This window comes from Molothrus aeneus, chromosome 23 (assembly GCF_037042795.1).
Source record: "Molothrus aeneus isolate 106 chromosome 23, BPBGC_Maene_1.0, whole genome shotgun sequence".
NCBI lineage: Eukaryota > Metazoa > Chordata > Aves > Passeriformes > Icteridae > Molothrus > Molothrus aeneus.
Window position 1 is genome coordinate 2149728 of NC_089668.1, and position 27916 is coordinate 2177643.

Sequence of the window (27916 nt, forward strand, 5' to 3'; positions counted from 1 at the left end):
GGACAGCAGCTCCGTGTCACACGGCGGGATGGCCTCGGGGGTCTGCCCGGAGCTGCTCCGGGGGCCGTGCCCGTGCAGGAGCATCCTTGAGGGACACCCTCCTTCCTTGGGGACATATTCTGGGCAGCGCTGCCACCAGCGCTGCCACCCCCGGGTGCCCTCAGCTCCCTGTGGGCAGGAACAGCCGCTCCACAGGGGGGACAGCCAGGGAATGGGATCCCCCCCAAATCTGGGATTGGGGCCGGAGGGGGGAAGGAGGGCGGGGAGGGAGCGGAGGCGCTGCCGGGGGAGGCGCCCGGAGGAGGAGGAGGAGGAGGAGGGCGGGGATGCGAAGGCGGCCCCCCGGGTTTGGGGGGGGGTGCGGGGGGCGGGCAGCGCTTGGGGGGCGGCTCGGGCTCCCCTCGGAGGGAGGCGGGGAAGGCGGCGGGGGCGGCGCGGCGGCTCCCGGTGTCCCGCACTGCACCGGAGTTCCCGGTGTCCCGCACTGCACCGGAGGTCCCGGTGTCCCGCGGTGGAGCTCCCGGTGTCCCGCACCCCCGCAGAGCCCCGTCCCCGCCGAGCCCCGCGCAGGTGAGCCCCGGGCAGCGCCGCACCGGGGGCGGACGGAGCCCCGGCCCTGCGGCGGGACAGGACGGGACGGGACGGGACGGGACGAGGGGGGATTCCCCGTTAATCCCCGGCGTGAATCACGCCCCGGGGCCGCGGGGACCCGCCGGTGCGGAGGGTGCGGCGCGGGGAAGGCGGGGAGCGGCCGGGGGGAGCTGCGGGGGTGGGCGAGGGCAGTGCCAGGCCAGCGGAGCCGAGGGGCAGCACAAGAGACAAGCGGTGAAGGGGGGCTGGAAAGAAGAGCTGGGGGTGCCAGAGAGCCCCGGGCAGGCAGGGCAGGGGTGGCCCCGCTGCCGGGGGTGCCGGGGGCTGTGCGTGGGTGAAGGACGGGGATGTCCCGCTCCGGTAGCAGCTCCGGAGCCGAGGGTGTCCGTCTGTCCCGGCTCCGGGCCCCGCTGCAGCCCCAGCTTGCCTCGTGGCAGGAAGCAGGAGGGAGGCCAGGTCGGGGTGACCTGCAGGGACACCCCCGGGGATCCACACGGGACCGGGAGATGGAACGGGAGGTGCTGAGCCCTTCCCGGGCGGGTACACCCGGTTCCACTCTGGGGAGCTCCAGTCACTGAATTGTTGGAGTAAATTGTTGAGTGTTTGGAGTAAATTCGGGTGCTGGCCTTTGACACCCAGGGATGCTGGGATGCTGCAGCTTGGGCTGGGTGTGGAGCAGAGGGATGGGGGCCACAGTGACCCCCCCAAAACATCACCGAGCCATGGCCAGGAGGGTCAGTGCCACTCCATGCTGGTGGCTTCCCTGGTGTGGGCAACCTCATGGGCCACCAGGTGCCCATCTCGGGGTCTCTCCCTTGCAGGTGGCCCTGAGGGCCCTGAGCCTCTGCCACAGGCACCATGAGCAGTCTCTGGGCCCTGGTGCTTGCCGGGCTCCTCAGCGCCTGCCAGGGGATGGAGCTGCTGCCAGCAGAAGGTAAGGACCAGCGGGGGCTTGGGAGCCACCTCCCTCCTCCTCTGTCCCTGCCACAGCTGGGTCAGTGCCAGGGGTGGCAGGGCAGAGATGACAGACACTGTGAGCTGTGCCAGGACCCGAGTGATGGCTCCAGACTGAGCTCTGGGCTTTGCTCAGCATCCCCCGTGGGCAGGGGGCCAGGGAGAGCAGATCCGAGTGATCCCGGCTGCGGGGAGCCAGCCCGGGACACCCCAACACCGCCCCCACAGCCTGGCCATGGGCAGGGATGGATGGGGCTGGGCCACTCTGGGGACACTCGGTGACAGCCGGGACAGCGCGGCTGGAGCCGGGTCCAGGCGGGGCAGGTGAGCCAGGACAGGGCAGGGTGAGGATGCACGGAGCTCCCGAGGGAGGTTTGGCCATGACCCACACCGTGGTGGAGGGCTGGGGAGGGTCCAGGTGCAGCTGGGGACACGGGGATGGTGGCAGAGGATGGGAACAGGGATGGGAGCAGGGATAGGGAACAGAGATAGGGGAATGGGGATTGGGGAATGGGGATGGGGACAGGGAACAGGGATGGGGTTGGGAACAGGGATGGGAGCAGGGATAGGGAATAGGGATGGGGGAATGGGGATTGGGGAATGGGGATGGGGACAGGGAACAGGGATGGGGGAACAGGGATGGGGAAATGAGGATGGGAAAAGGGATGGGGGTACAGGGATGGGGACAGGGAACAGGGACAGGGAACAGGGATGGGGACAGGGACAGGGAACAAGGATGGGAGCAGGGATGGGGAGAGGGATGGGGGAACGGGGATGGGGACAAGGACAAGGAGCAGGGATGGGGGAACAAGGATAGGAATAGGGATAGGGAACAGGGATGGGAACAGGGATGGGAACAGGGATGGAAACAGGGATGGGAACAGGGACCGGAACAGAGATGGGTCCCGGTGTGGGATGAGCCCCGGGCCCCGGGGGAGGAGCCGCTGGAAGCGACACCGGGGTTGCATCAGGCTCGGTGGGGGTGGAGCGGTGGCTCGGCCCGCGGGGTCTGCCTGGGAGGGGACACTGACACTGTCACTGTCACTGTCACTGTCACTGTCACTGTCACTGTCACTGTCACCTGCTCCTGCTGCCCGGCACGGTGTGGGCTCGTGTGTCCTGGCCTTTCCTAAGGGACAGACGGTTGGACAGGCAGGATTTTCCCTTCCCAGTGCTGGGAGAGGCTGCAGAGCGATGGCATGGGGTGGTTTAGGCTCCTTGGTGTCCCCTGCCCTGCTGAGGGTGATGTCAGCGCCGGCAGGAGGGGACACTGCCCTGGCTGTGACATTCTCTGCTGTAACATTGGCCCAGGCATGTCCCCACATCGCTGCTGGCTCCTGGTCAGCCTGGGCCACAAGCCACGGTGGTGCCAAGCTCCTGACAGAAGTGGGGAGGGTCTGGAGGGCGTCAGAGACCCCCAGGAACATCCTAGGAAGGGATGGGAGAATCTTTGGTGCCCATCCTGCTCCAGGGCCGCTCTGCATGGAGACAAAACCAATCCTTCCCTCCCCCCTTGTTTACTCCTTTATCTCGCACCTCCCAACATCTGGCGCATCTGGAGGTGGCTCGGTGCTGCCGGGGCTGGGATTTATCCCTGCAAGCAGCAGCAGCAGCACCCCCGTGACCGCTGCTGACACGGCATTTCCTGCTCCTCAGCCTCGGGCTGGACCCTCACGCCTGTCCCCGAGGGCCACCGGCTCTGAGCTGTCACCGGGAAGGGGCAGGAAGGGACAGATGTCGATGGCGCTGTGGGTGTCCCTGGCAGCCGTCCCAGTCTCCTGACGCTGATTGCAGCCGCGGGGCTGTCTGCAGGCAAAGCAGCCAGGGCTGGGAAAGCGTTTCACCTGTGGGAGGCAGCAGCGCCAGCTCTGTCCCCTCCCAAGCTCTGTCCCCTCCCAATCTCTGTCCCCTCCCAAGCTCTGTCCCTTCCCAATCTCTGTCCCCTCCCAACCTCTGTCCCCTCCAAAGCTCTGTCCCCTCCCAATCTCTGTTCCCTCTGAAGCTCTGTCCCCTCCCATCTCTGTTCCCTCTGAAGCTCTGTCCCCTCCCAGTCTCTGTCCCCTCCCAAGCTCTGTCCCCTCCAAAGCTCTGTCCCCTCCCAGTCTCTGTCCCCTCCCAAGCTCTGTCCCCTCCCAATCTCTGTCCCCTCTGAAGCTCTGTCCCCTCCCAGTCTCTGTCCCCTCCCAAGCTCTGTCCCCTCCCAATCTCTGTCCCCTCTGAAGCTCTGTCCCCTCCCAATCTCTGTCCCCTCTGAAGCTCTGTCCCCTCCCAGCTGCTCCTGGAGCACTCCAGCCTCCTCCTCCCGACTCCCGCGATTGGGATTTGCTTGGTCAGCGCTGCCTCGGGAAGCTGGGGCTGGCTCCTGGCAGCACCCCCAGACGCTCCAGGGCTTGGGGAGCTCTGTGCAGTGCCACCCTGCTCATCCCACCGTGCCTGGGGACACGGCAGTGACAGTGATGTGCTGGTTTGCCTCACAGGAGAGCTGTGCCCGCCGCTCTGGGACGAGGATCTGGTTGGGGACAAGTACGAGAATGTCACAGGTAAGGAAAGGCCCTCTCAGGGATCCTCTGACACCCCAGGATGGGCTCTGTGACCTGCCTGGGGACTGTCACCTGTGCCAGGGCCAGGTCTCATGTCCCCTGCTCTGTCCTGCAGGTTTTAACCTGGTTAAAAGGTTTGACCTGCTGAAGATCTCGTCGGTCAAGAAGATCCGCAGTGCCCGGGGGCCGGTGGTGCTGCGCCTGGGCACCGTGCCCCTGGTCCAGCCCACGCAGTGAGTGACCCTGGGTGACCTTTCAGGTGGCCTTGGGTGACCTGTGGGGTGGCCCTGAGTGACCCTCAGGTGACCCAAAACTCCTCCAGGTGTAAATTTGGGGTCTGGATGCAGCTGGGTGTTCACAGGGGTCTGAGGATGAGGGAAGAGACGAGGATCTGACTCCATGTTGGAGAAGGCTTGATTTATTATTTTATGATATATATTATATTAAAACTATACTAAAAGAACAGAAGAAAGGATTTCATCAGAAGGCTGGCTAAGAATAGAATAGGAAAGAATGATAACAAAGGCTTGTGGCTCTCTGTCCGAGCCAGCTGGGCTGTGATTGGCCATTAATTAGAAACAACCACATGAGGCCAATCCCAGATGCACCTGTTGCATTCCACAGCAGCAGATAACCATTGTTTCCATTTTGTTCCTGAGGCCTCTCAGCTTCTCAGGAGGAACAATCCTAAGGAAAGGATTTTCCATAAAAGATGTCTGCGACACTGGGTGGGCTTTGCCCTTAGCTCATGCCAGGGATGCCAGGCAGCTCCGTGTCACCCCTGGGGACACTGAGGACCCCGAGGCTGCCCCAACACCTTTCTCCTCGAAAGGAAACCCCAGGCTGCCAGGGCTCTGCTGGCTGGTGGCCAAGCCTTGCGCAAGCAGGGCTCTGTGGCTGATCTGTGGTTGCTCTTGGCAGAGCCTGCAGGGTCCAGACGAGCTCCAGAGGCTCTGAGCAGGCACTGCCGGGTGTGTGGGGGGCTGCTGGGGGGCACACGGGGCCTGGCCCTTGTCCCCTCAGTGCCCGCGCTGCCAGGGCTGGCAGGGACAGTGCAGCGTGGCAGGGCGGGAGCAGATCCATGTCCTTGGGAGCTGCTCCTGCAGGAAATGGCTGTGGCGTGTCCCCACATTGCCCCGGGGCTGGCACAGAGCTGTGCCGGGCATGGGGCTCTCCAGAGGGCCAGGAGATCCAGCCTGGGCAGCCAAATCCTTGGATGGCTGCGGGTGGATGGTGGAGAATCCAGACTGGTGTTGCTCTTGGCTGGGGCATCCCAAATCCAGCTTTGGGGAGTCTGGAGATGGGCACAGCCCAGGCTGTGAGGTCCCATGGGTGCCCACCCACCTCAGCGCCCTGTCAGGGTGTCCCCGTGCCCCATGGAGAGCAGAGGGCACCGCTGGCCCTGTCCCAGTGCCCATCCCTTGGTCCAGCTCCAGAGCAGTGGCTTGGAAAGCTGCGGGTGCGGAGCCAAGGCTGGGAGCGGAGCGGAGCCCGGAGCAAATATTTCCAGTGGTTGAATGGGCTGTGGGAGAGCTGGGAAAGGCTGCCAGGGCCTCCCTGGGGATGATGGATGCATTTCCTGGCTGCCCTGGGACAAAATTTTGGGATAAGAGCTGCAGCCACACCAGCAGGGGTGACAGTGAGGGGCAGAACCCACTGTGATGCCATCTGGGGTGCCACCGGTGGGGACAGCTCATGGCAGGACCCACAGGGGGTTGTTGGGGTGGTGCTGCCACTGTAGGTGCCCTACGGATGGGTGCCACCGGTGGGCACAGCTCATGGCAGGACCCATTGGGGTTGCTGGGATGGTGCCACCACCTGTAAGTGCCCTACGGATGGGTGCCACCCTCCTGGGTGCCAGCTCCGTCCCCAGAGCACCCCAAGAGCTGTCCCCACAGGCAGGTGTTCCCGCGGGGGCTGCCCCCCACCTTCACCCTGGTCCTCACCTTGCTGCTGAAGAAGAACAGCACCGGGGAGCACTGGTACCTCTTCCAGGTCACCGACCGCCAGGGATACCCCCAGGTACACCCCGGGGACATGGGGGGACACCCCAGGAATGAGCAGGAGCCGTCCCTGAGCGCGCCACTGTCCCCTCTGTGCCCAGCTCTCCCTGTCCGTGCACGGCCCCGAGAGAAGCCTGGAGTTCCAGGCGCGGGCACCGGGTGCCAGCTTCGTCAGCGCCACCTTCGCGGGCAAGGCGGTGGCGTCGCTGTTCGACGGGCGCTGGCACAAGGTGGTGGTGGCCGTGCAGGGCCACGCCGTGTCTGTGCACCTGGACTGCGCCTCCATCGCCTCCAAGCCGCTGGGGCCGCGGAGAGCCCTGGCACCCGAGGGCAACGCCTTCCTGGGGCTGGACGCCGTGCGTGGCACCCCGGTCAGGGTGAGTCGGAGGGGTCAGTGCCCCTGAGTGCCAATGAGTGCCAGTGAGTGCCAATGAGTGCCAATGAGTGCCCGAGTGCCCCTGAGTGCCCCTGAGTGCTCCTGAGTGTCACTGAGTGCCAATGAGTGCCCCTGAGTGCCAATGAGTGTCCCCGAGTGCCCCTGAGTGCCCCTGAGTGCCACTGAGTGCCAATGAATGCCAATGAGTGCTAATGAGTGCCAATGAGTGCCAATGAGTGTCACTGAGTGCCAATGAGTGCCCCTGAGTGCCAATGAGTGCCAATGAGTGCCCCTGTGTCAGCGCCCCCGAGTGCCAATGAGTGCCAATGAGTGCCAATGAGTGCCCCTGACTGCCCCTGAGTGCCAATGGGTGCCCCTGAGTGCTCCTGAGTGCCAATGAGTGCCCCTGGCTCTGCCTGCGGTGTCAGGGCCACCCCTGACCTGTCACCCGTGTCCTGCTGCAGTTTGACATCCAGCAAGCTCAGATCTACTGCGACGCCGAGCTGGCCAGGCAGGAGGGGTGCTGCGAGATCTCGGCCAGCGGGGTGAGTGCCCTGAATGCCACTGAGTGTCCCTGAGTGCCCCTGAGCATCCCTGAGTGCCCCTGAGCGTCCCTGAGTGCCAACGAGTGTCCCTCAGGGCCCAGGAGTGCCCCTGAGTGCCCCTGAGTGCTCCTGAATGCCACTGAGCTCTCCTGAGTGCTCCTGAGCATCCCTGAGTGCCACTGAGTGTCCCTGAGTGCCCCTGAGTGCCCCTGAGTGCTCCTGAGTGACCCTGAGCACCCCTGAGCACCCCTAAGTGTCTCCACCCCAACCGCAGACCCTGGAGCTGTCCTGTCCACACTCAGGGTTTTCCCCACAGGGGAAACTGAGGCGCAGTGAGGGCAGGTCTGTCCCCTTTGTGTCACCGCCTCGTGCTGCCCGTCCCCAGGAGCTGGCTGTCCCCCGGCAGCCTCCCCGTGACCCTGCTGTCTCCCTGCAGTGCCAGACAGAAACGCCCAAGACCCGCCGGCAAGCGGAGCTGATGCAGAGCAGCAACCTGATCGAGATGGTGCCGCAGCCCGAGGGCAGGGTGTTCACCCGCTGCTTCTGCCTGGAGGAGCCGCTGGGCACCGTGAGCTCTGCCAGTGCCACCCCAGCCCCATCCCAGTCTCCATCCTCACCCCGTGCCCATCCCGGCCCCTGTTCCCATCTCCATCCCCATCCCAGTCCATCCCCAAGCCAATCCCCATCCCAGTCCATCCCAGTCCCCATCCCCGAGCTCAGCTCCATCTCCATCACCAATCTCATCCCAGTCCCCATCCCCATTCCTATGTCTGTTCCTATCTCCATCCCAGTCCCATCCCAGTCCCCATTCCCAGTCCCCATCCCCATCCCAGTCCATCCCCAAGCCAATCCCCATCCCATCCCATCCCAGTCCCCATCCCATCCCATCCCATCCCATCCCATCCCATCCCATCCCATCCCATCCCATCCCATCCCATCCCATCCCATCCCATCCCATCCCATCCCATCCCAGTCCCCATCCCATCCCATCCCATCCCATCCCATCCCATCCCATCCCATCCCATCCCATCCCATCCCATCTCCATCTCCATCCCAGTCCCCATCCCTGTTTCCATCCCCGTTCCTATCCCAGTCCCCATCCCCATCCCCATCCCATACCTGGCCGGTGCAGCCACCTTGCTCCAGCCCCTGGAAAATCCTTCCTTACTTTTTCCAGTTTGAAGCTGGGGAGGGAGGGAGGGAGAGAGGGAGGTGTCTGTGACCTGAGGGGACAAGGGACAGGAAGGTCCCACCTGGGCAGGGAGGTCCCGGTCCCACCTGGGCAGGGAGGTGTGTGTGACCCGAGGGGCTGAGGGACAGGAAGGTGCCACCGCTGCCTCCTCCTCCTCCCTGGCTTCCTGAGCAGGACAAACCCAGGATTCACGGACAGGGCTGGGATGCTCCAGGCAGGTGCCAGCACCAGCTCTTCCCTCCCTGCAGGAGCCGGGCAGAGCCTCGGGAAGGAGCAGCCTGAGGGATGATGCCAAGGACAAGGTGAGCGTGTGCCAGCCCTGCTCCCCTTCCAGTGCCACCCACGGTGCCACCCTCTGTCCCACACCCTGGCTGCCTCTGTCCCTGCCAATCTGGGATCTCCCAGCGCTGCAGGGACGCCGTGAGGAGCGGCTGCTCTGCTCCCCCCGAGCAGGGATTGAGGCCCCACTGGCTCCGTGCTGCTGCTGGAGCCATCCCAGCTCTGGCCAAGGGCCTCTTTGTTCCCTCCGAGCGACTCCAGAGCACTGCCAGAGCTGGGAAATGTCTCCAGAGCTCCTGTTCCTCATCCCTGAATGTTTCTGGGATGCCTCATCCCCGTGGTGATGGTCCCAGGGTGCAGATCAGGGTGGGGGGTGATACATGGTCTCATAAGCTCTTGGAGATCTATTTCACACCCAAGATAGCTCAGCTAAATTAGAAGGTATAAAATCAGCAGGGTGGCTTCTGTGGGAGTGGTGGAAACAAAAAAGTTTTAGTAAAAGGCAAAATAAAATAATTCTTTACAGAGAAAAACCGAGCCAGGTGCAAAAGGTTCTTGCTCTTGGTAAAACACCTCACAAAAGCAATTAGTGTCTTTGTTCTCTTCTTTTTCTAGTAAATTGCTCAGGCAGTTTTTTGGTTTCTGTCCAATTGGCCATCCTTAAGTTTGAGGGGAAGTCCCCCAAGTCCTATGAGGTGTCTTTTCAACTAATTAAGGAGATAAATTTCTGAGCTTTTTTAAGGAGACAAAGATCATTTTGTCACTCCATCGATGGGGCTGGAGGTCTTGGGGACAGAGCCACATCCTGCCTGTCCTCAGTCCCATGGGTGTCCCCAGTCCCGTGGATGCTGTGGGGTTTGGGGTGCTCTGGGTTGGAGTGCTCTGGGGTTTTGGGGGTGCTGTGATGTTTTGGATGCTCTGGGGTTTAGGGAGCTCTGGGGTTTTGGTTCACGGGGGTTTTGGGAGTGCTGTGGGGTTTGGGGTGCTGTGGGGTTTTGGCTGCTGTGGGGTTTTGGGTGCTGTGGGTTTTGGCTGCTGTGGGGTTTTGGGGCATTGTGGAGTTTTGGGTGCTGTGGGGTTTGGAAGTGCTGTGGGGTTTGGGGGTTGCTGTGGAGTTTGAGGGTGCTGTGGGGTTTTGGGGTGTTATGGGGTTTGGGGCATTGTGGAGTTTTGGAGTTCTGTGGGGTTAGGGGTTCTCTGGGGTTTGGGGGTGATGTGGGGTTTGGATTGTTGTGGGGTTTAGGGCATTGTGGAGTTTTGGAGTTCTGTGGGGTTTAGGGGCGCTGTGGGGTTTAGGGGTGCTCTTGGTCTTTGGGTGCTCTGGCATTTGGGGTGCCTGGTGTTTGGGGTGCCAGGGGCAGTGCGTGCAGCTGCCCCAAGCTCCCATCCCTGTCTCTTCCAGTGCCCTCCCTGCTCGCCCCAGGTGGCACCAGGAAATGTGAGTGTGGCACCGGCCATGGGGACCCCGAGCTGGCCAGGCTGGGCTGTGACCTGGGGGTGGCAAAAGCCACCGGGGTGCTGTCACCAGCCCCCCATGACCCCACAGGTTCTCCAGGCCCTACAACATCTGGAAGGCCCCTGATCCTTTCCAGATGTGGCCCCATTCCTACAGCAACCTCTGGCTGGGGTTTGGGGGGATGGCAGGGGGTGGCAGCCATTGGGACACCTCATGCCCCATGGAGGCACTTGGGGACAGAGTGCTGGGACAGTGGGGACTGTGCTGGGCTCAGGGCTCTGCTGCTGCCACCTTGGGGGACACCTTTCTCCTGTGTCCACAGGTCACCCTCGGTCCCCCAGGTCCAAAGGTTGGTTTGTCACCTCCCAGGACACCCAGCGCTCCCGCAGGAATGTGGGGATGCTGTGCCAGAGCATCCCTGCCCGGAGCTGTGGGCACACACGGGGACATGGGGACGCCCTGTGTCTGTCACCTGTGCCCATTTCCACCCATCCTGTGCCCACTTGTCCCCCTCCCTGTGTCTGTTTGTCCCCCACCCTGTGTCTGTTTGTCCCCCACCCTGTACCTGTTTGTCCCCCACCCTGTGTCTGTTTGTCCCCCACCCTGTGTCTGTCACCCTCCCTGCGCCCGTTTTTCACCCACCCTGTGCCCGTTTGTCACTCATCCTGTGCCCATTTGTCCCCCACCCTGTGCCCATTTGTCCCCCACCCTGTGCCCATTTTTCACCCACCCTGTGCCCATTTTTCACCCTCCCTGTGCCCATTTGTCACCCACCCTGTGCCCATTTTTCCCCCACCCTGTGCCCGTTTTTCACCCACCCCGTGCCCCTTTGCCCCCCTCCCTCCCTCCCTCTCTTGCAGGGCACCAAGGGCGAGCGGGGCCTCCCTGGCGCGGCGGGTGGCAAAGGGGAGAAGGGTGACCGTGTGAGTGTCCCCGGTGTCCCTGTCCTGCCTGTCCCCTCCTGCTGGCTCCCTGGCACACAGGGACGCCCTGGGGGTGCCCCTGTGCCCCCAAAGCCCCCACCCTGTCCCTGAGCCACCTCCCCCCTCCGCAGGGCATGGACTGTGTGCGCACCCACCCCGATGGCCCCGTGCAGGTGAGACCCCCCCAAACCCTCCCCAAAGCCCCTCCCCATCCCTCCCTGCCCTCTCACCTCCTCCTCCTCCTCCTCTTCCTCCCAGTGTGCCGAGGGGCCGCGGGGTGAGAAGGGGCAGCGTGGGCAGGTGGTAAGTGACGCTGCGGGGACACTGTGGGGACACTATGGGGACACTGCGGGGACACTGCGGGGACACTGCGGGGACACTGTGGGGACACTATGGGGACACTGTGGGGACACTGTGGGGGCATTGCGGGGACACTGCGGGGGCACTGTGGGGACATTATGGGGACACTGTGGGGACACTATGGGGACACTGTGGGGACACTGCGGGGACACTGCGGGGGCACTCTGGGGGCACTGTGGGGGCACTGTGAGGGCACTGTGGGGGCACTGCGGGGGTCCCCCTGCCCTGGGATGGGATGGGGGGTCCAGCTCTGCGGGTCCAGCTCCGTGTGGGCATGAGAGGAGCAGGAGGTGACCCTGCATGAGCCCACCTGGGCACCCTCATGAGCCCACCTGGGCACCCTCATCACGAGCCCACCTGGGCACCTGCATGAGTCCACTTGGGCACCCACCCAAGCCCACCTGGGCACCCTGCAGGAGCTCACCTGGGCACCCTCATCAGGAGCCCACCTGGGCACCTGTACGAGCCCACCTGGGCACCCTCTTTGTCCCCTTTTTCCTGTGCAGGGACTCCCAGGCCTGGCTGGCACTGAGGGGCAGAAGGTGAGTCCAGCCCACCTGGGGTCCTGGCATGGCAGGAGGGACACCTGGGATGGTGGCAGAGGTGCCAGGACCTGCCAGTACCAACCTTGGGTGACACCACAGGTGACACCAGAGGTGACATCTGTCTGTCCTGCAGGGCCAGAAGGGTGAGAAGGGTGACGGGGGCCTGCAGGGCAAGCCCGGGCGCCCTGGGCGTGATGTGAGTAGTGCTGGGGGGTACCTGGGCACCCCCTGGGCACCCCCTGGGCATCCCCCAGGCCAGGGGGGTCTGGCCACAGGAGCCTTCAGACCCCACTCCCCTCCTGGCAGGGCCGGCCCGGAGAGATCTGCGTGGTGGGACCCAAGGGACAGAAGGTACCAGGGGGGTTTGGGGGTGACAGGGGGGACATGGGGCACCTGGTGGCACTGCCAGCACGGCCACCCTCCCCTCAATGTCCTGCAGGGTGACCCCGGCCTCGTGGGACCAGAGGGTTTGGCTGGTGAACCAGGACCCCCGGGCATGCCAGGCTCTCCAGGGGTTGGCATTCCAGGGAAGCCGGTGAGGAGCCCTGTGCCAGGGTGGTGTCCCCACGGTGGGCATTGCCATGGGAAGGGCAAGGTGCCACCCCACAGCCAGAGCTGGCTGGCCACGGCACCCCAGCAGGGTTAACACCTCCCTTTGTCCCTTTCAGGGTGACCCTGGTGGCCCTCCAGGTCCGAAGGGAAAGAAGGTGAGTGCAGGGAAAGGGGTCCCAGGTGCGCCCCAGTGCTGGGAATCCCATCCAGAGCTGGATCCACCAGAGCTGAGCTGCACCTCAACCACTGTGGGTGGCCCAAGGACCTGGCTTGGGGGGCAGGACACCCCCGGGGGGACAGGGGTGTCACACCCAGGGCTGTGGTGTCACCCCCATGGGGACAGGGGTGTCACACCCAGGGCTGTGGTGTCCCCTGGCTGAGCTCAGGATTTCCCATCTCTGGCTCCAGGGCAGCCCGGGAGCTCCTGGACCCGGAGGATCGCCTGGGACACCCGTGAGTAGCAGAGGCAGGAGCCAAAGCCGGGGTCAGGGCCGGGTTTTTGGCTCGGGGTTGGGGCTGCTTGGCCAGAGAGGGGCTGGGATCAGAGCCCAGGAGCTGAGAGGGCTTTGGGAAATGAGGGAGCTGAGAGGACTTGGGAAAAGTGGGAGCTGAGAGGGATTTGGGAAAAGCGGGAGCTGAGAGGGCTCTGGGAAATGAGGGAGCTGAGAGGGCTTTGGGAAAAGCAGGAGCTGAGAGGATTTTGGAAAAATGGGAGCTGAGAGGGCTCTGGGAAAAGCAGGAGCCATGAGGACTTTGGAAAAGTGGGAGCTGAGAGGGCTTTGGGAAAAGTGGGAGTCGAGAGGGCTTTGGGAAAAGAGGGAGCTGAGCCAAGAGGGCTTTGGGAAAAGTGGGAGTCGAGAGGGCTTTGGAAAACCAGGAGCCAAGAGGGCTTTGGGAAAAGAGGGAGCTTTGGGAAAACCGGGAGCGTTGCTCGGGGCCGGCATCACCCATGACGGGGCTGGTGGCCAGCTGAGGGTGCAGGGTGGCACTGCTGGGGCACAGCGTGGCCTCCCTGGAGCAGCCCCGTCCCCGCTTTGCTCCTGCAGGGTCCCCCCGGCGCACTGGGGCCGAAAGGAGACAAGGTGGGTGCAGTGACGGGGTGGGTACGGTGACACACGGTGACACCACGGGTACGGTGACACACGGTGACACCACGGGTACGGTGACACCACGGGTACGGTGACACGGTGGCCACGGGCACAATCCCCGGCCCTGGGGCTGCCTGGGACGTCCTGGGGGCCACCACAGGCTCTGTGTCACTGCTGTCACCGGGCAGGGCGAGCCGTGCCAGGCGTGTCCCGCCGAGGGGACGCTCGGTGCCATCGGAATTCCCGGAATTCCCGGCCAGCCGGGGCCGCGGGGGGAGCCCGGAGCGCCCGGCAGGGACGGGATCTCGGTGAGTCTGAACCCGGGGATGGGGGGCAGAGCGGTGTCACCTCAGCATCCCTGATGTTCCCTCTGTTTCCCCCTTCCCAGGACACACCCGGCCCCGCAGGACCCAAAGGGGACAGGGTAGGTGACACGGGCTGGGCTGGCTTGTCCCCACCTGGGCGACACCGAGCCAGCGCCCATCTCCTGCTTTTCCTTCTCAGGGCGATCCCGGCATCCAGGGCATGAAAGGCGACAAGGTGAGTGTGTGACCCTCCGTGCCACCCCTTGCTCGGCCACTGCAGCCCCTGAGCTGTCCCCTGCTGTCCCCACCAGGGGGACTCGTGCCAGCCCTGCGATCATCTCCGCGTCCTCGCCGCGCTGCGCCTCGAGGGGGAGCCGGGGCTGCCGGTGAGCGGCGGGGAGGGACCCCCCTGTCCCGGGCTGGGGTTGGGACCTGGGTGTTGTCACCTGGGCAGGGTGACAACCTGGGATGCTCTGGGTGCCGGGACAGTGACCACACGTGTGTCCAGCAGGGCCAGGAGGGGCTGTCCGAGCTGGCCGGGATCAAGGGTGACAAGGTGAGTGACCCCTGTCCCCTCTGGACATCCCAGGCTTGGCTGATCCCGAGCCTAATTCTGATCCTGGCCCTGCTCTCTTTCAGGGGGACAGTGGCCATGTGGGACCCACGGGCAGGCCGGTGAGTGGGGACACTGTGGGGGTGGGTCTGGGGTGTCAGAGCTGAGTTTTGGGGACCGTGGTGTCACCTGTGCTGTGGATTCTCCGTGCAGGGAATGCCAGGAGAGAAGGGAGACCCAGGTGTGAGGGGGCTCAAGGGAGAGAAGGTGGGTGCAGCACTGGGGACACCCCTGTCCCTGCCCTGTCCCTGCCCTGTCCCTGCCCTGTCCCTGCTCTGTCCCTGCTCTGTCCCTGCCTTGTCCCTGCTCTGTCCCTGCTCTGTCCCTGCCTTGTCCCTGCCTTGTCCCTGTCTTGTCCCTGCCCTGTCCCTGCTCTGTCCCTGCTCTCTCCCTGCTCTGTCCCTGCTCTCTCCCTGCCCTGTCCCTGCCCTGTCCCTGCCCTGTCCCTGCTGAAATCTGGGTTGGAGAGGTCAGGGGGCCGTGTCCAGGTCCCCAAGGCCACCTCCCAGCCAGGATGTCCCCCTGCAGGGTGACCAATGCGGGCAGTGCCCTCCCACCCCTCAAGCCCTCCAAGGGACAGCGACAGTGGTGGCAGTGCCGGGGCCACCGGGTGAGAGGGGTCCTGCTGGCCCCCCGGGCAGAGCGGTGAGTGCCCCCCGTGCCCCCCGTGCCCCCCGTGCCCCCCGTGCCCGTTTTTGGGGGGGATGCCCCACCCTGACCCCTTGCTGCGTTTCCCCAGGGCAGACCCGGCGAGGCTGGTGACAAGGGACAGAAGGTGAGCAGAGGGGCTCGGGGTGGCTCAGCAGTGACAGAGGGCACTGTGACCTCTGTGTGTTGTGTGTCCCCTCCCTCCCCACGCCACCTTTGTCCCCTCTCTTTGCCAGGGTGACGCTGGCAGCCCGGGGGACCCGGGCACGCCGGGCATGGCTGGTGTCCCAGGGCTGGCGGGTGAGCCTGGCATCAGGGGACCAGCCGGTCCTAAAGGTAACAAGGTGAGGACAGCCCCAGTTCTGGGCAGCTGGACCCTGTCCCTGCAGTGCCACCCACCCCTCTGTCACTCTCCTGTCCCCTCCCTGCAGGGAGAACCATGTGAGCCTCACCCCGCCATGCTTGGGCACCTCCTGGACGCCGAGGGCATCCCGGGAAAAGCCGTGGGCATCCCAGGAAAAGCTGGGCCCAAAGGGGAGCAGGGCCCGCCGGGCATCGGGCAGCCTGGCAGACCCGTGAGTGTCCCCTCCCCATGGCCACAGAGCCCCTGGCACCGTGCCCTCGGGGTGACCCTGCTGTGTTTTAGGGCAAGCCGGGGCTGCCGGGGGTGCGGGGTCCTGCCGGGCCCAAGGGGCTGCAGGTGAGTGGGGTGCAGGGGTGGGGTGCTGGGGACAGCTCAGTGTCCCCTCTGTGTCCCCAGTGGGGTCCTGGGGACACCTCCCTGCCCCTCTGTGTCCATAGGGTGAGCCAGGACCTCGGGGGATCAGCCAGCCAGGACCACAGGTGGGTTTTGGGGTGCCTGTGCTGTCCCCTGCTGTCCCCTGCCGGGTGGCTCTGGTGCCTTTCACACCCTCTGCTTTCCCCAGGGAGACCCCGGGAGCCCCGGACCCCCTGGACCCCCTGTGAGTAGAGTTTGGGGTGGGCTTTTGGGGTGCCCAGCCCTGGCTGATGGGGTCACACCCCTGCCAGCCCTCTGTGTGCCTCGTGGTGGCTCTGGGGACAGCATTGTCCCCTCCATGGAGGGGGAACCAACACCCTGTCCTGCCCCCAGGGCCCCCCAGGACCGCAGGGACCCCCAGGGATGGCAGCAGAGAAAGGTGCCAAGGTAAGGGAGCGTCCCCCAGCCCTCGGTGTGCCCTTGGTGTGTCTCCTGTCTCACACAGGAAGGCAGGAGCCTCCCCTGAAATGGAGAATGTGAACCCTCCCCACCCCTCTGAATTGCTATAAACTTTAAATTAAGGGGCTCTCAGGCAAAAAATATGGGAGCAGGAAATAACAGTTCTTTAATAGGGAAAAGAAAAAAATAAAAGGATAAAAAGGATAAAATGAACAATGCAGTACACTAGAACAACAGTGCCAGAGTCAGAACCCAGCCTGACACCCTGTGGGTCAGGCTGGTGGCAGCAGAACCATTGGAATTGTGGCTCAGCCCTCCTGCAGTGCCAGGGCTGGTTCTGCTGGAGCAGGGATCCTGGAGAAAGGTGCAGTCTCTGCCTCTGCAGATCCAGGGCAAGAGGCAGCTGCTGTTCCTCTGGGCAATCCAGTGCAGAAGCCGTGCTGGTGTTCCAGAATCTCCAGAGTATATCTGGTTAAGAATGTTTGAAATCTCCAGGTTATATCCAGGTAGGAATGTTTGTAATCTCAGATTATATCCAGGTAGGAATGTTTGAAATCTCAGATTATATCCAGGAAGGAATGTTTGAAATCTCAGATTCTATCCAGGTAGGAATGCTTGGCTCCTCCCTCTGGGCTCCCATCTGCCAATGGGATGCTGTAGTTCTTATCAGCCATGCAGGGACATTCCAGAGCTGTTATCAGCAATGTCCCCTCCCAAGGGAGGTGTGACTGTGGTCACTCAGAGAGAGAGATAAGGCAAACTGCCCACTTGACCAAGGCAATCTGCCATGCAGATGGTTATAGAAAACATCTTTCATTGCAATCTTCAACACCCCTGCTCCCCATTCCTGCTGTCCTTCCTCTGCAGGGCTCTCCGGGCCCCAAAGGTGCCACGGGACCCCCTGGGCCACCAGGGAGCAGCGTCACAGGGCCACCGGTAGGTCCTGCCCTGGGGGTGGGCAGTGCCACCCTGCTGGCACCTTGATCCTGGTGCAGCCAAGCACTTCCCTCACCCTCCTCTTCCTCGCAGGGCCCCGAGGGGCAGCGGGGGCTCCCTGGCTCCAGCGGGCAGCCGGTAGGTGAGGGGGGTGCCAGGAGGGGGTGCCAGGGGTGTGGGGGGTGTGACCGTGTTCACAGGGGTCCCAGGATGAGGGAAGAGACGAGGATCTGACTCCATGTTTGAGAAGGCTTGATTTATTACTTTATGGTATATATTACATTAAATATATATAATGTATTATATTATATATAATATATATTATATAATATATTAATATGTATTATATTATATATATATAATATATATTTAATGTATATTATAATACATATAATATATATAATTCTATAATAATATTATAGAATTATATATAATATATAATTTATATAAAACATATATAATATAATACAATACAATACAATACAATACAATATAATATAATATATTAAAACTATACTAGAAGAATAGAAGAAAGGATTTCATCAGAAGGTTAGCTAAGAATAGAAAAAGAAGGAATGATAACAGAGGCCTGTGTCTCAGACAGAGAGTCCGAGCCAGCTGGGCTGTGATTTGCCATTAATTAGAAACAACCACATGAGCCCAATCCCAGATGCAGCTGTTGCATTCCACAGCAGCAGATAATCAATGTTTGCATTTTGTTCCTGAGGCCTCTCAGCTTCTCAGGAGGAAAAATCCTAAGGAAAGGGATTTTCCATAAAATGTGTCTGTGACAGGGGGGCACTGGGGGTTGCCCTCACTGTGATTGGCCCTTAATTAATGCTCTAACACCCATCTCTGTTTCCCTCTGGCAGGGGGAGAAGGGTGCCCAAGGAGAGAAGGTGAGTGGGGGTGTCCGGGTGGAGCCGTGCCCCCCGTGCCACCCCAAACCCACCCTGCCCTCACCCCCTGTGCCCACAGGGAGACCCTGGCGAGTGCTCCTGCCCCTCCAGCCCCCGCCAGGACCCCAGCTACAACGGGATGCCGGTGAGTGTCACCCCCCTGGCACCGTGCCACCCTCATGGGCACCCCCAGCCCCGTTCCACCCTCTGGGATTCTCTCACCCCCAGGGAGCACCAGGATTATGGACTGGGATGTCCTGGCAGCCCCAGCCTGGCCCTCAGGTCGGTGCCACGCCTGTCACCCCCTCACCCCTCACCCCTCACCCCTCTCTGATTGGTTTTTGGGGTCTTTCAGGGCCCTCCTGGAGCTCCTGGTCCCCCCGGGCCGCCCGGTGCCCCCGGTCGCCAGGTGAGCGCTGGGAGAGGGGAGCGGGGCCCATCCTGAGCTTTCAGGGCAGGGTTTGAATATTCCCCTGGGATTTAGGGAATGCCAGGACACAACGGCCTGCCCGGACTGCCTGGACCAGCTGGAGACCTGGTAGGTGGTGGCAATTCCCGTGGCAATGTCCCCCTGTCCCCATGGCGGGGACAATCCCTCCCTCCATCCCTCCCTCCATCCCTCCCTCTCTTCCAGGGACCTCTGGCCGTCATGGCTGAGAGGAACATCGAGGTGCTGAAGGTGAGAGGGTGGGGACGGGGTCACCCTCCTGCCTTTGGGGACCCCTCAGGGCACCCCCTGACTCCCCTTTTCCCCCCCTTTTCCAGACTCTCTGCGGGGACTGTGCCCAGCTGCAGGCAGCCCTGGAAGCTCCTGAGGGAGTGGAGGGGGAGAAAGGGGATGGAGGCATGCCAGGCGCCCCTGGCAGTGAGAACTGTGCCAGGGTGAGTTTCTGAGTGAGGATTTGGGTGCCAGGATGTGCGGGGTGGGGTTGGAGAGACGCCCCCAAGTCCCAGGGAATTGGATTTGGTGGCAGTTGGGGTGGAGGGGGAGAAAGGGGATGGGGACGAGGGAAGAGATGAGAATCTTGACTCCATGTTTCAGAAGGCTGATTTATTATTTTATGATATATATTATAGTAAAACTATCCCAAAAGAATAGAAGAAAGGATTTCATCAGAAGGCTAGCAAGGAATAGAAAAGAATGATAATAAAATCTTGTGACTGACCAGAGAGTCTGAGACAGCTGGGCTGTGATTGGCCATTAATTAGAAACAACCACATGAGCCCAATCCCAGATGCACCTGTTGCATTCCACAGCAGCAGATAACCATTGGTTACATTTTGTTCCTGAGGCCTCTCAGCTTCTCAGGAGAAAAAAAAAATCCTGGCAGAAAGATTTTTCATCAAACGTGTCTGCGACACCGGGGAATTGGAATTGGTGGGATCTGGGGGAAGTGTCGCCCTCTGGGGACACTGGCCCCTCTGGGAACGTGGGCACAGCCCCAGGGAGGATGCCAGGGAGGAGGGACAGGCGGGTCCTTTGTCGCGCTGGGTGACTCCGGGGCTCTCTTGCAGTGCCTTGCGCAGTTCCCGCGAGCGGAGGAGGCGCGGGTGAGTGGCAAGAATTAAATTGTTTAACCAGTCCTGGTGCCCAGGGACGGCCCCTGCCGGGCACCCAGCACCGTGGGGGCTTTGGGGGGGCTTGGCAGGGCTCAGCGTGGGTGGCAGCGCCACCTCGGTGTGCTGACGTGTCCCCACCCTCCGCAGGGTGACAGCCCTGACTGCGCGGGTCACCCCGGGCTGCCGGGAGCGCCGGGGATGCCAGGAGAGCGAGGAGAGCAGGTGGGTGAGCCCCGACCCATCCTCCCTGCCAGCCCAGCCCTTCCTGGGCGCTGTGCCACGTCCCGTGGTGCTGTGCCCACCTCGGTGGTCACACCTGGCACCTCCATCCCCACCTCAGGGCTCCCCAGGGCTGCGTGGACCCCCAGGACCACCCGGACCCATTGTGAGTACCCCTACCCGGGCTGGGGGGGTCTGGGGGGCTCAGAGCCCCTCAAAGCAAAGGTTGCCAAAGGGACCTGGCACCCTGCCCTGAGGCAGAGGGCCATGGCCGTGGTGAGGTGTGACATGGCACGGCACGGATGTCCCCACGGATGTCCCCAGGGAGGCTGGAGAAGGAGGTGACGCTGCTGCCAGCCCGGAGGTGGAGCAGGAGCTCTGTGGCACCCCCAGGGCTCAGGCCAGGCTCCCCAGCTCCTTTTCCAAGCTGTGACCTCCCTGTTTCTCCCCTCAGGGCCCCCCAGGCTTTCCCGGAACGCCGGGCGCCCCCGGACTGCCCGTAAGAACCCAGCACGGCTCCGCTCTGTGCCCCTTGTGTCGCTGCCGCTTGGTTTGGCTGTGTCCCCTGTCCCTGTCCCTGCTGGGGACAGCCCAGCACAGCTGCGCCTCCCCTTCCACTCCATCTCCATCCCACCATTCCCGCTCCTCCATCCCAAAGCAGGGGGTCCCGGCGGGCCCGGATTTGTCTGGGATGATTTGGGGATGATCTTCCTCAGCTCAGGGACCTGGTGGTGGCACTCGCCACCTGCTGGGTCCCCTCGGCACCGCGGGAGCTGGTGTGGCTCCAGGGAGGTGCCACCTGGGCCAGGTGACCCTGTCACAGCTCCCCTGATGGCCACCAGGGACACCAGGAGGATCCCGTGTGCGGCCTGAGCTCCTCCTCTGGTCACTCCTGTGTGGTCACTCAGCCTCCACCTCCATCTCCATCTTCATCTCCATCCTCATCCTCACCTCCACCACCATCTCCATCTTCATCTCCATCTTCATCCTCACCTCCATCTCCATCTTCATCTCCATCCTCATCCTCCCCTCCACCTCCATCTCCACCCTCCTGCTGCCCCCTGCTCACTGCCCACAGGAGCTGGTGGCGGGGCTGTGCCGGCGGCTCTCGGAGGATCCCGCGCTCCTGCTCGTGTCCCCTCGTCCACTAATGTCACCGTCACCCCAGGGCCTCTCTGGGGCTCTCTGTGGGCCGTGCTCTGCGGTGTGCCAGCGTGTCCTGTCCTTCTCTGTCCCCTCGGTGCCACATCACCCCACTAACCCACCCCGTGGCGCCCCAGGCTGTCCCTGTGTCACCCTGGGAGGACGGGGAGCACCAGGCTGGAGCTGAGGGCTGCAGCCAGACCTGGGCACCCCACACAGCCCCCCCAGGGCTGGCATTTCCATGGCACCAGGGTTTGAGCGTCCCCACCACGCCTGGGCACCCACCCCGGTGCCTGCAGGGGTGGAGGGAGCCCAGGCAGGTCCCAGCAGGCTGGCAGAGGTCACCGAGCCCACGGGCTGTGCCCAGGTCCTGCTGCCAGGTGGGCACAGCCCTGGGAGGGGCTCTGGGAGGACCCTCCTGCATCTCCTCTCTTCTCCCCACCAAGGGTCTGCAAGGGGAGCGTGGCCCTGCCGGGCTGGCTGGAGCCAAGGGGGAGCCGGTGAGTGCTGTGGGACCAGGGGACAGGGGACACTGGTGGCCCATGGGGTGGCACCTGGCCGGGGCGCTGCAGGTGCTTCAATGTCATCCTCACACACAGGGACCTCCAGGACAACCCGGATACCCCGGGGCCACGGGGCCCCCCGGCCTTCCTGTGAGTGCTGGGGGGACCAGGCAGCCCCTGCCAGCCCCCATGCCCCAACCCGGCCTCAAATCCCACCCCTGCCCCAAATCCCACCCATGTGGAAAGTCCTGTTCATGCCCTATGTCACACCCATGCCCCAAACCCCACCCATGCCCCAAATCCCATCCCTGTGCCATGTCCTATCCATGCCCCAAATCCCATCCCTGCCCCACATCCCACATGTACCCCAAATCCCACCCATGTCCCAAATCCCATGCATGCCCCAAATCCTACCCATATGCTATATCCTGCCCGTAGCCTGAATTCCTCCCGTAACCCAAATCCCACCCATGCCCCATATCCCATCCATACCTCAAATCCCACCTGTACCCCATATCCCATCCCTGCCCCAAATCACATCCCAGTGCCATGTCCTATCCATGCCCCATATCCCAAATCCCACCTGTACCCCAAATTCCACCTATGCCCAAATCCCTCCCATGCCCCAAATCCCTCCCAGGCCCCAAATCCCACCTGTACCCCAAATTCCCCCCATGCCCCAAATCCCACCCATGCCCCACATTCCCACCCTGTCCCTCCCCTCGCAGGGCATCAAAGGCGAGCGAGGCTACGTGGGTCCCCCCGGCGAGAAAGGGGAGCTGGTGAGTCCCTCAGGGCCCCGCTCTGGGGGCAGTGGGGCGGGGGGCTCCCCCAGGTGCCCCCTCTCCGTGGGCACCGGGGCTGGCACCTCCCATCCGCCTCCACCTGATCCCATTCCCGTCCTTCCCAGGGACCCCCCGGCGTGGACGGGCTGCCCGGTCCCGTGGGGCCAGCGGTAGGTGCCCCCCCCGGGGGCTGTGGGGAGGGAGGGGGGTGGCTGGGGGGGTTTCGGGGTGCTCCCACCACCCCATCCCATCTCTTTGCAGGGTCCCAGGGGTGAGCGTGGGCTGCCAGGAAGTGCCGGAGAGAAGGGGGACCAGGTGAGTGTCCCCAAAGGGGACAGGACCCCCAGGAGCCCCCCCCTCACCATGGGCTGTGGGGTCCAGCTCAGCTCCTGTCTCTCCTCAGGGTTTCCAGGGCCAGCCTGGCTTCCCGGGACCACCGGTGAGTAAATCCCACTGGGAATTCTGAGTAAATCCCACTGGGAATTGAGTAAACCCCACTGGGAGTTCTGAGTAACCCCACCAGGAATTCTGAGTAAACCCCATTGGGAATTCTGAGTAAATCCTGCTGGGAATTGTGAGTAAATCCCACTGGGAAGTCTGAATAAATCCCACTGGGAATTCTGAGTCAATCCCGCCGGGAATTCTGAGTAAATCCGACTGGGAATTCTGAGTAAACCCCACTGGGAATTCTGAGTGCACTCCATTGAGAATTCTGAGTAAATCCTTCTGGGAATTCCAGCACCCTGGGAGATAGATCTCATTCCTGGCTGTGTGTCCCCATGTCCCCACAGCACCAGGGATGGGGACAGGGGGTTCCACAAGGGGGACACGAGTGGGCTGAGGAGTAGGGAGCAGCCCCAGATCAATCCCATAAAATCAAGCCGGGAAAGAGCGGGATTTATGGGCTGGGATCCCCCTTCACTCAGCACCCCTCTCCTCTTCAGGGCCCTCCTGGTTTCCCAGGAAAGGTTGGTCCAGCCGGGCCACCAGGGCCTGTGGCAGAGAAGGTGAGTGCCACCTTCAGAGAAGGTGAGTGCCGCAGGTGCCACCGGGCAGTGGCTCCGTGCTGTCCCCACCTGTCCCTCGGGCTGGGACCGGGTTTGGTGGCCCTGCCTGTGACCTCCTGTGGCTCTTGCAGGGCAGCGAGGGCATGCGGGGCCCCACGGGGATGCCAGGGCCCCCCGGGCCCCCTGGACCCCCCGGAATCCAGGTATGACCCCCCCATGTGCCACCCTCAGGTGCTCCTGAGGCTGTTCCCATCCCCAGGGACTTGTTCCCATTCCCAAGGATCTGTTCCCATCCCCTGGGGTCTGTTTCCACTCCCAGGGATCTGTTCCCGTTCCCAAGGATCTTTTCCTATTCCCGGGGATCTGTTCCTATTTGCAAGGACCTGTTCCCATCCCCAGGGACTTGTTCCCATTCCCAAGGATCTGTTCCCATCCCCTGGGGTCTGTTCCCATCCCCTGGACCTGTTGCCATCTCCAGGGACCCATTCCCATTCCCAAGGACCTGTTCCCATCCCCAGGGACCTGTTCCCATTCCTGGGATCTATTCCCATGGCCTGGGGTGCCCTGAGCAAGTCCCTCAGGCACCCCCAGAGCTCCCCAATGCCTCCCTCCCTCTGTCACTGTCACCTTGTCCCCACAGGGCCCTGCTGGCTTGGAAGGACTGGATGGCAAGGATGGCAAGCCAGGGCTGAGGGTGAGGCTGGGTTTGGGTGGGGGGCAGCCACCCTGCACCCCCCAGGACACCCCCAACCCCTGTCTCTCTCTGTCCCCAGGGTGACCCCGGTCCCCCCGGGCCACCAGGGATGATGGGTCCTCCGGTGAGTGACAGCCTTCCTTGTCACCTCTCGCTAGTGCTCCGTGCCTGGCATGTCCCTTCAGCCAAGCCAGGCTCCCCTGAGCCAGGACTGTTCCCTGTCATGTTCCTGCTGACACCGAGCTGAGGGTGGTGGCCCTGGACCAGCACTGCAGGGTCAGGGTCACCGGGCATCACCTTGGCACCCCCACCCAGCTCTTTTCTCTCTCCAGGGCTTCAAGGGCAAGACAGGACACCCAGGGCTGCCAGGACCGAAGGTGAGCCCTGGTGATACTGCCTGGTGACATCCGCAGGGACCTCAGGCCTGGCCAGGACTCCCCTCACTGTCCCTTCTCCTTTTAGGGTGACTGTGGCAAACCCGGCCCCCCGGGCAGCATGGGCCGGCCGGGAGCTGAGGTGAGCGAGGCCTGGGTGACCCCGGGCACCCCCTTGTCACCATCCCCTCTTCTTCCTCATCCTCACCTTGCCTTCCTCAGGGTGACCCCGGACCCATGGGACCCCAAGGCCGGCAGGGACCCCCAGGGCTCATCGTAAGTTGCTGCCCCCATCATGGGGGGATCCCTTGGGGACACCACCTGTGACCCCCAGCTGACCCCCCTGTCTCTGTCCCCAGGGTCCCCCTGGCAGCCCAGGACAGCCGGGGCCCGCTGGCCTGGCTGGGGTGGTGAGTACAGCCAGGGCTGGAGCTTTGGGGGTTTGGGACCCCCTGATCCTGGTGCTCCTGGTGCTCCTGGTCCCTCCTCCCTGCAGGGGCTTTGGGGGTGGGGATTTGGGGGTTTGGGACCCCCTGATCCCGGTGCTCCCGGTCCCTCCTCCCCACAGGGGCTGAAGGGTGAGCGTGGCTCCGTGGGCGAGCGGGGTCTGCCGGGAATGCCAGGACAGCCGGGACCCCCGGGACACCCAGGACCACCGGTGAGCACAGCAGGACCCTGTACCCTGGAGCGTGGGGACCTCGGGGGTGGCCCCGTGGTGTCACCACCTCACGCTGCCCCTCTTTGTGCCCGTAGGGAGAGCAGGGACCGGACGGACCCATTGGGAAGGAGGTGAGCAGGGTTCTCTGGAGCCTTTCTGCCCTGCTGGACACAGATTTTGTCACCCCCTGGCCTGGGTGGGGTCACACCCCTGTCACACTGCTCCTGTTTTCCAGGGACCCCCAGGAAAACCGGGCATTGCGGGCCCAGCCGGACAGAAGGTGAGGCTGTGACACCTGGCAGTGCCACCACGGCCACCACAGCTGTCCCGGCACACCAGGACTGACCTTTCCCATCCACAGGGTGACGCTGGAGCTCCCGGCGAGCGCGGCTACCCCGGGGAGAAGGGCAGAGCTGGAATGCCCGGGGGGCCGGGCAAAAGCGGCTCCATGGGGCTGGTGGGGCCGCGGGGACCCGCGGGGGAGAGGGGACCCCCGGGCTCGCCGGGCCCCGCGGGCAGCCCCGGCCTGCCGGGACCCCCGGGCATGATGGTAAGGACAGTGGGTGACCCTGCTGGGGGGCAGGACGATGTCCCTGTGGCGGGCCTGGTGGCCGTGTCCCCTCGTGTCCCCTCACCTGTCCCCTCCTGTGTCCCCTCGCGTGTCCCCTCCTGTGCCCCTGGCGTGTCCCCTCGTGTCCCCACAGGGAGACGTGGTCAATTACGACGAGGTCAAGCGCTTCATCCGCCAGGAGCTGAACAAGATGTTTGATGGTAACGGGGGGGGGGGGGGGGGGGGTGGTGACCCTCCCCGTGTCCCCACCCTGTCCCCGCCGTGTCCCCGCCGGCTGAGCTCGGTTTTTGTCCCCGTTTTTGTCCCCGTAGAGCGGATGGCGTATTACACCTCCCGGCTGCACTTCCCGGTGGAGATGGTGGCGTCCCCGGGCAGGCCCGGTCCCCCCGGCAAGGACGGGCTGCCCGGCCGGCCGGGACCCCCCGGCTCCCCGGGGCTGCCGGGGCAGATCGGCAGAGAGGGGCGGCAGGGCGTGCCGGGCATGCGGGGTACGCGCTGCTCCCCGGGGCGTCACCGGAGTCCCTGTGGTGTTCCTGGTGTCCCCAAAAATTCCTGGTGTCCCCATCATGTTCTCGATGTCCCTGGGGCGTTCCCGGTGTCCCTGTGGTGTCCCTGTGGTGTTCCTGCTGTCCCCATCATGTTCTCGATGTCCCTGGGGTGTTCCTGGTGTCCCTGGGGTGTTCCCGGTGTCCCCAGGATGTTCCCAGTGCTCCTGGGCTGTTCCCAGTGTCCCCATCGTGTTCTTGATGTCCCTGGGGTGTTTCCAGTGTTCCCAGGACCTTCCCCATGTCCCTGGGATATTTCTCAGTGTCCCTGGGGTGTTCCCATTGTCTCCATCATGTTCTCAATGTCCCTGGAGTGTTCCAAGTGTCTCTGGGTGCTCCCAGTGTCCCCAGCATGTTACCAGTGTCCCCATCATGTTCTCGATGTCCCTTGGGCATTCTCACTGTCCCTGCAGTGTTCCCGGTGTCCCCAAGATGTTCTCAATGTCTCTGTGGTGTTCCCAGTGTCCCCATCATGTTCCCAGTGCTCCTGGGGTGTTCCCAAAGTCCGCAGCACCTTCCCGGTGTCCCCGGGGCCTTCCCGGTGTCCCTGGGGCATTCCCGGTGTCCCTGGGGCATTCCCAGTGTCCCTGCGGTGTTCCCAGTGTCCCCAGAATGTTCCCAGTGCTCCTGGGCTGTTCCCAGTGTCCCCAGTTCATTCCCAGTGTCCCAGGGCTGTTCCCAGTGTCCCCAGTTCATTCCCAGTGTCCCTGGGCTGTTCCCGGTGTCCCTGGCACTGGGATGCTGTGGCTGTCCCAGGTTCTCACCCCTCCTCTCCCTCCACCTCTCCCCCAGGTGAGCCGGGTGCCAAAGGAGAGAAAGGCGAGAAGGGCGTGGGGCTGATGGGGGACAGCGGCCCCCCGGGACCCCCAGGTGAGCCCCCTCCCTCTGCCTGGCCCCCAGCCCCACTCTGACCTTTGCTGCCACCCCCTCACCGTGTCATCCCACTTTTCTTTCACTCCATCTCTTCCAGGTCCCCAAGGGCCACCAGGCTACGGCAAGATGGGTCCCCCGGGCCCCGTGGGGCAGCAGGGCATCCCCGGCATCCCCGGCCCTCCCGGTGCCACGGGGCAGCCGGGCAAGACGGGGCACTGCAGCCCTGCCGAGTGCCTGGGGGCTGTGCCCATGGAGCAGCCGCTCTTCCAGCCCAAGAACGTCAAGGGTCCCTTTGGCTGAGCCCCCCGTGCCCCCCGAGCCCCCCCAGATTTGCTGTTAATATTGTTCATGTTGTTCCCCCGCTGTGCCGGGGCCGTGCCCGTGGTAGGGGGCTCGGGGCTTGTACAGGCAATGGTGGGGGCAGGTGGATCCTGCCCCAAAAATACACCTGTGAGTGGACACGGGTGGGTCTGTGCCTCATCCCCTGCCTGTCCCCAGCCCTGTCACCACCCTGTCCCCATGGTGGGGGCTCAGGGCTTGTACAGCTCTACGGCAATGACAGGGGCGGGTGGATCCTGCCCCAAAAATACACCTGTGAGTGGACACGGGTGGGTCTGTGCCTCCTCCCCTGCCTGTCCCCAGCCTGTCCCCAGCCTATCCCCAGCCTGTCACCAAGGGATGCTGCTCGGGCTGGTTCTTGGGCCACTCTGGTTGGGGACATGGTGACCCTGAGCTCCCTGGGATGGATGGGGGAGTGCCAGTCCTGATGCCAGGGGATCCTGGTGCTGTCTCAGGGCAATCCCAGCCGTGATTTGGGGGTATCCCAGCGCCGTTCCTGGAGAGATCCCGCTCTCATCCCAGTTCCAGATCTAGGATGGGTGGGATCCCAGCCTTGCCTCTGGAGGAATCCCAAACTAATTCCCGTGGTCTTGTGGGGTTGCCAGCCCTACTCTCAGGCTGACCCCAGCGCTGCTCTTGGATTTTCTGGAATCCCAGAAAATT

At 63.3% G+C, this 27916-nt stretch overlaps 1 protein-coding gene across 1 annotated transcript; it reads left to right on the plus strand.

The window, feature by feature from the left end:
* The first annotated feature begins 529 nt into the window (after positions 1-529).
* COL16A1 (collagen type XVI alpha 1 chain) lies at positions 530-27214 on the plus strand. The gene is made up of 71 exons (XM_066564805.1): positions 530-570; positions 1413-1525; positions 4023-4085; positions 4201-4318; positions 5984-6107; positions 6190-6465; positions 6929-7009; positions 7446-7577; positions 8450-8503; positions 9883-9918; positions 10259-10285; positions 10797-10859; positions 10991-11032; positions 11118-11162; positions 11726-11761; positions 11898-11960; positions 12071-12115; positions 12204-12299; positions 12433-12471; positions 12725-12769; positions 13363-13398; positions 13593-13712; positions 13793-13828; positions 13909-13944; positions 14021-14095; positions 14221-14265; positions 14349-14384; positions 14476-14529; positions 14851-14967; positions 15062-15097; positions 15207-15314; positions 15402-15545; positions 15617-15670; positions 15772-15813; positions 15897-15932; positions 16082-16135; positions 17015-17083; positions 17177-17221; positions 17956-17982; positions 18062-18127; positions 18211-18264; positions 18338-18391; positions 18467-18520; positions 18617-18661; positions 18748-18864; positions 19498-19533; positions 19690-19764; positions 19883-19927; positions 20216-20260; positions 21351-21404; positions 21504-21557; positions 22136-22189; positions 22318-22362; positions 22454-22507; positions 22596-22631; positions 23137-23199; positions 23331-23402; positions 23840-23893; positions 23973-24017; positions 24226-24270; positions 24356-24409; positions 24490-24543; positions 24627-24677; positions 24836-24925; positions 25021-25056; positions 25161-25205; positions 25287-25475; positions 25630-25696; positions 25808-25984; positions 26834-26911; positions 27012-27214. Exons 2-71 carry the CDS (start codon positions 1450-1452, stop codon positions 27212-27214), a joined length of 4842 nt encoding a protein of 1613 aa, XP_066420902.1. The 5' UTR covers positions 530-570; positions 1413-1449.
* The last annotated feature ends 702 nt before the right edge of the window (positions 27215-27916 follow it).